General features: G+C 38.7%; 1 protein-coding gene across 9 annotated transcripts in view; it reads left to right on the forward strand.

The window, feature by feature from the left end:
* The window catches only part of Mecom (MDS1 and EVI1 complex locus), a 546,004-nt gene extending 540,580 nt beyond the window's left edge, over window positions 1–5,424 (forward strand). For 8 of the 9 annotated variants that reach the window (XM_060378178.1, XM_060378181.1, XM_060378180.1 and 5 more), the window contains 2 exons: window positions 318–501; window positions 3,859–5,424. In XM_060378178.1, coding sequence (XP_060234161.1) covers window positions 318–501; window positions 3,859–3,993 — 319 coding nt within the window. In that variant the 3' untranslated portion in view covers window positions 3,994–5,424. The remainder of the gene's footprint in view (window positions 1–317; window positions 502–3,858) is intronic. The other variant, XM_060378183.1, reaches the window with a different exon arrangement.
* The last annotated feature ends 576 nt before the right edge of the window (window positions 5,425–6,000 follow it).

Consider the following 6,000-nt stretch of genomic DNA (forward strand, 5'->3'; position numbering starts at 1 on the left):
ATATTTTTATAAATGACTTTACTTTAAATGAAGTTTTCAAGTGTATGACTTCTTTTCCACACATGGTTGACTCAATATTTCATTGACTTTATTTCAAATATATGCTTGGCTTTAGTCTATAAAATATTAAAATAAATATATAACAAGATATGGTATTTGTAAATATTTTTAAACTAGCAATTATTGCATGCTACTTTATGCAACAAATGCAGTATAAAGTTTGACAGCTGTTAAGATAAAAATGAAAATTGCTTTGATGAGACAAGAAACTGCATAAGAAAACCCAATTTCTGTGCTTTCCCATTGGTTCATTTTAGGTATAAAGAGGAAGAATATAAATCTGGCCTTTCTGCTCTAGATCACATAAGGCACTTCACAGATAGCCTCAAAATGAGGGAAATGGAAGAGAATCAATACACTGATGCTGAGCTGTCTTCCTTTAGTTCTTCTCATGTGCCAGAGGAGCTTAAACAGCCGTTACACAGAAAGTCCAAATCACAGGTACAGATTCTGCTGTAGTCCGCATCACGGGACACTGTGCATGCAAGCGTGCAATTCTTTGATGAACAGAAGCAGATATTGTCACTCCGTAGTATCGTAGAATCCAAGCAGATTTGGATGCGTTACTCATGATGTTCCTGGTTTTGCTCTGCAGATGGTCAATGCCAAAGTTAACTAATGCAGCCACTAACACGTGAAACTGCATTCTATACTGAAACCCCCATGACAAACTGGACCCTGCCTTTCAGTTCCTCGAGTTTACTTTCACTTTTTTCCCCCTTCTGTTTTAAGAGCACACAACTTATTTTCAAATTCTCATGTTACTCCAGGATTGTTTTCTGATCATTTTGTATCTTTAACGTCTGTTGACATACTTACGTTCTAAAATATTTCTTTTCTTTTTTTTTTTTTTACTATATCTAGTGAATTCTTATATTTGATTCATTCATTATCCACCAGTTAATTAAGTCCAGAGCTTACGGCTAAACTGTGGCCAGAAATAAAATGAGCTACTAAAGATCTGCACCAACTTAGTGACAGATCTTGAGACAGAGCCTGTCAGCTTTTACTGAGTGAATCAATTACCCCTGATTCATAATCTATCAGCACATGGCAACTTAAGATTATTCCAACAAAAGATTCACAAACACCAATAAAAGAGCTTAAGTTCTTCTGCTAAAAGATGAAAGGAGTCAGTAATTTTTTTTATGACATCTACACTCAACTGATTGCTCATTCAGCTGCTTAAAAAGTCAAATAACTTATATTTTTGTCACATTGGTTGAATTGTTTGGTTCACTTAAAACATTTTGGAGGTGGCATGACATACCAAAACAATGGAGCCATATTAGCATATACATTTAGATATGACTTCCTATTCCTTGAGGTGTTTTGGGTTGGTCTCAATAGAGATGTAGTAAACTCTCAGCTAAGATGATGTGATTGCTGACCATGGTGTCAATTTGACTATAGATGTGGGACACATTATGACAGTGGAATGATATAAATTGTTTGCAATCCTTAAATTCAATAAGAAGGTCTGCGATATTATATATGCAAATAGAAAAAGGAAATATTCTTTCTGAATTGGATACAGACAGTCAGCCTCTACACAGTGGGCTTGTAGAGCCTATGTCATCTTGGCGGGATCATGTAGGTATGGATGGATAACATATCCTCATTGTAAGACAAGGGAAGTGAAGATACTTCTTTCTTTTCTATGACTCAATGTGGCTAAACTTGACTTCTCAGTTTCTAATGTTAATATTACACCACCCAGAGCCACTTAGAGCCATCTGTGAGAAGTAGTTGCTTCAAAAATATATATCCTTTGTTTCCTAGCTGTCAGAGATTCCTAGAGGATCCAAGCTTCCTTTCCATTATTTTTTCTACCTCCAACACTGTGAAATACATAATAGCTCCACATTATAGAAACTATCAGAGCTGAAAGAATACCAAGGGGTCTGAGAATATAGAGATAACAGCTGTGGCATGCCTCTCAGGACCAGTGTTTTGAGGTAAATGTTCTGCCTAGATATGGTAAAAGCTAGCATCACAATAGATATCAATGTTGTGAAACCTAGCTTGTATTTTTTACTTCAATCTACGTGTATATATATATATGCAAATATGGTATTCTATTAAATACTTGTGCAAACTAAATTTATCATGAGGCTCTTCATTCATTCACGTGTCATTTCTTCATTCTGTGGATTAGCAGTTGTCTCCTTGGTACTGAGGAACTGGGCATCGATCTAATGTTTCAGTTGCTACTTGATTACCAAAGAGCGCATACTTTGTGCGGTATTTCTTTTATAATCTGAAATTTCTGGCGTTTTTCTCAAGAATTTATATATTACCGCTATAATTTTTATAGGGATAGAATCCAAAATTATTGATGAATAAAATAGCGACTTAATCTTGCTATGGAAATTTCCTTGAGGAAAATCATATTTTACAAAAACCAGTTTCCCAATAAATATCAATTTTCATGAAGCATACCAGACTGAGTACTATATTTCCTTTGCAACCATTAGAGACAAGTGCTATAAGACTCAAGAGGTGCAGTGACGTTCCCAAGATCACCATAGAGGACCTATACTCTGTACTATTAGTCCTTAATTCTTTAGTGTTTAGCATAGTGCCTGCATAGAATTCATGCTTAAGGACTATTAGTTAACCACTGAGATTTTTGTGCAAATCCTGGAGGTAAATCTCATATATAAAATGAAACGTGGGCCAGTCGTGAAAACACTTGCTATGCAGGCATAAAGACATGGGTTTGTGCCTCAGAGCTCCTGCAAAGACAGGCAAACATGGTGGAAAGAGGGTCTCTGATGCTCAGTGGCCAGCCAGCTAGTCTAGTTGGTGGGTTCCAGCTAAGGGGGAGCCCATGTTTCAAATCACAAGTTGTACTGTGCCTGATGAACAAAATCCAATGCTGGCCTTTGGTTTCACACAACCATGTGCGCTCACATGTATATGTAACTACCACGTGCAGGCATGTGCACATATGCACGCATACACACACACACAAATAGAAAAGCCACATATGTACACTGAGAGCAATGATCCAGCAAATCAGAATCAGCCTGTAAACTAACCAAATGCCATGGTGAGAGAAGAAACCACAGGCTGGCCACATGTCTCAGCATGACTCCCCGAGATGAAATTCTGCTGAACAACAGAGGCATTTGTCTTTGTTTACCGACGCTGGAATGTCTTTGGCAGGACTTTAATGATTCCACTTCAACAGCATTTTGACAAGCAAGTTTAGCAATGGATGAGACCCACAATAGCAAATCAACAGTGAACAGATCACTCACAAATCAAGACCAAACACTTCATTTGAATATTTTTCTTGGCAGTGGTGAGGGAATCTCTGAACAGTTATTTAGAACTTGGCATGGTCACAGGGAAGAAAGACTCCATCCTGACAGAGCACCTCTGTGCACTGTCTACTCAGCGAACTCCTGGGTGAGGGTTGCCTGGGTGTTGTTGGGTCCTCATGCTTCATTCTCTTTCTTGGTGGAACTTATTCAAGCTCTCTGATTCTCCAGGGTTTTAGCGGTCTGCAGTAGGTATCTCAAGCACAAAGCAGAAATCATCCCTAGTTGTGGATAGTTGAGGGACCTTGGGGAGGTCATTCGCCTTCAGAAGTCTGGGTTACAAGTTGCAAGAGTCAGGCCATCTCCCACATAGTCCGCTAAGGTGAGCACTGATCTTAGGTCATTTTAATAAGAAGAATACAGCCCCTCTTCCAAACACACTAATGAAGTGTGCTGCTGTCCAGGCTCTCAAATTACATTCGCTGTTTTTGTTCAGATGTCACTTACTGAATCTCTCCTTTTATTTCAGGCCTATGCTATGATGTTGTCACTGTCCGACAAGGATTCTCTCCATCCCACCTCCCACAGTTCCTCCAATGTGTGGCACAGCATGGCAAGGGCTGCAGCAGAATCCAGTGCCATCCAGTCCATAAGCCATGTATGACACTGTCAAGGTCGACCAGAGTGGGACCAAGTCCAACGGTAGCATGGCTCTTTCACATAGAACTATTTACAAGACTGCTGAGCAGATGCCTTATAACCTGAAGGGTCACTCATGTAAAGTCTGGTGACCTTAAACTGAATGATTAAAGAAAAAGAGAGGAAAAAGGAAGCTATTTATTCTCAATATTTTGTTTTGCACAGCCAAGGCAGCTGCTGACTTCTGGAGGATCAATTAATCGAAAACGATTGGAGGCAATGAGAACCTCACTGGGAAGGCACCTTTCATTCCTCTGCCCCAGGGCATGGGTGGGTGAGAGGGGGCAGTTGAGATGGCAGCATTGATACAAATGAACACTCCCTAGAAATCAAATTCTACTTTCTACAAGATCACCTGACGGGATTGGGAACAGTTGCTTTTCATTATCAGATTGAATTTTTTTTTTTCCTTTTTAAAGTTTGATGTAATTTAACCCTTTGAAAACGGAAGTAGTCAGAAGAAATGCACAATGATTTTAGGAAGTGATAGCAGGAGTTTTGTCACACCCCCCCTTACCTTTCACCTCTTTAGTAAGTTGTTTAAAACTAGGGAAAAAAGGGTATGTGTATATTGTAAACTACGGATGCTCATGCTCAGAGAGGTAAAGTCAGTGACGTCACCTGTTCATCACCAGTACCGCTGTACCACTAATACAATGTTTGCCAAATCCTTGTAATGACATCTTGATTTTAGACAATCATGTCACTGTTTTTGATGTTTAAATTTTTTTTTGTGTTGCGTGTATCATGTATTTATTTGTTGGCAAACTATTGTTTGTTGATCAAAAAAAAAAAAAAAAGAGCACTGTTCCTGTCAGCCTCTATTTTATGATGTGTGAGGCACACTCCTTTCTGAATTTCAAGGACCAAGGCGACACGACCTGTGTATGGGAGTGCCCAATACTGTTTGGCTTTTCTTAACATTCCTTCCTTTTTGTTGTGGTTGTTTTGTTTTACTTTATAATGAACTGAATACAAATAGATGCAACTTAGTTTTTGTAATACTGAAATTGATTCAATTGTATAAACGGTTATAATTTCTTTCATGGAAGCATGATTCTTCTGATTAAGAACTGTAACCCATATTTTATGCTGGTTGTCTGCAAGCTTGTGTGATGATGTTCTGTTCATGTTAATCCTATTTGTAAAATGAAGTGTTCCTGACCTTATGTTAAAAAGAGAGAAGTAAATAACAGACATTATTCAGTTATTTTGTCCTTTATTGAGAAACCAGATTTTTTTCCTTTTGTTTGTAATCTCATTTGGAAATAATTGGCAAGTTGAGGTACTTTCTTCCAATACTTTGTACAATATAAACTGTTATGCCTTTCAGTGCGTTACTGTGGGAGGAGCAACTAAAAAAAAAATAAAGACTTCCAAAAATGATGAAAAATAATGACTCCCCTGTGTGCTGTTTTCTTTTCTCATGCAATTTTAGCTTCCTCCTGGAATCCAAATGATCCAAAAGATACGGTGTTTAAGACCCTGATGCCCTAACAGATTTGTGGAGTGTAAGCATGCTGGTATGGTTTTGAGAGGAGACAGTGATAGATCTTAGCCAGCAATGAGTTCTGCTGCTTGCGGGGAGCTTTATTCATGGTGCGAAGTCAAGGCCGGCAGGCCCCGCTTCCCAGTGCTGGCATCGCTCCAGGTCTGCAGTGCGCATTGTACAATCAGGCAGAGAACAGCCTGCAACACAGGGAGCCTCTTTTGTTTTCTGGTATTCGTTTCTTTTTTTTTTTTTTTTCCGGCTGGTGTATGTGTTCCTGGGATCAAATCTAGGCACCTACTACACACTAGAGAAGCATCGTAGCACTGGGCTATACATCGTACCCTTGATTTCGCTTAAAATAATGCAGATATTATTGAAATCCATGAGTAGAGAAGCACCATTCATTTTCCTCTCTGTTTCTTTTAGGATTACTCTATGTGTATGTGTGTATGTATGTATTTATACATTCTGTACACGCCT

This window comes from Meriones unguiculatus, chromosome 2 (genome assembly GCF_030254825.1).
Source record: "Meriones unguiculatus strain TT.TT164.6M chromosome 2, Bangor_MerUng_6.1, whole genome shotgun sequence".
In the NCBI taxonomy this organism is placed as follows: domain Eukaryota; kingdom Metazoa; phylum Chordata; class Mammalia; order Rodentia; family Muridae; genus Meriones; species Meriones unguiculatus.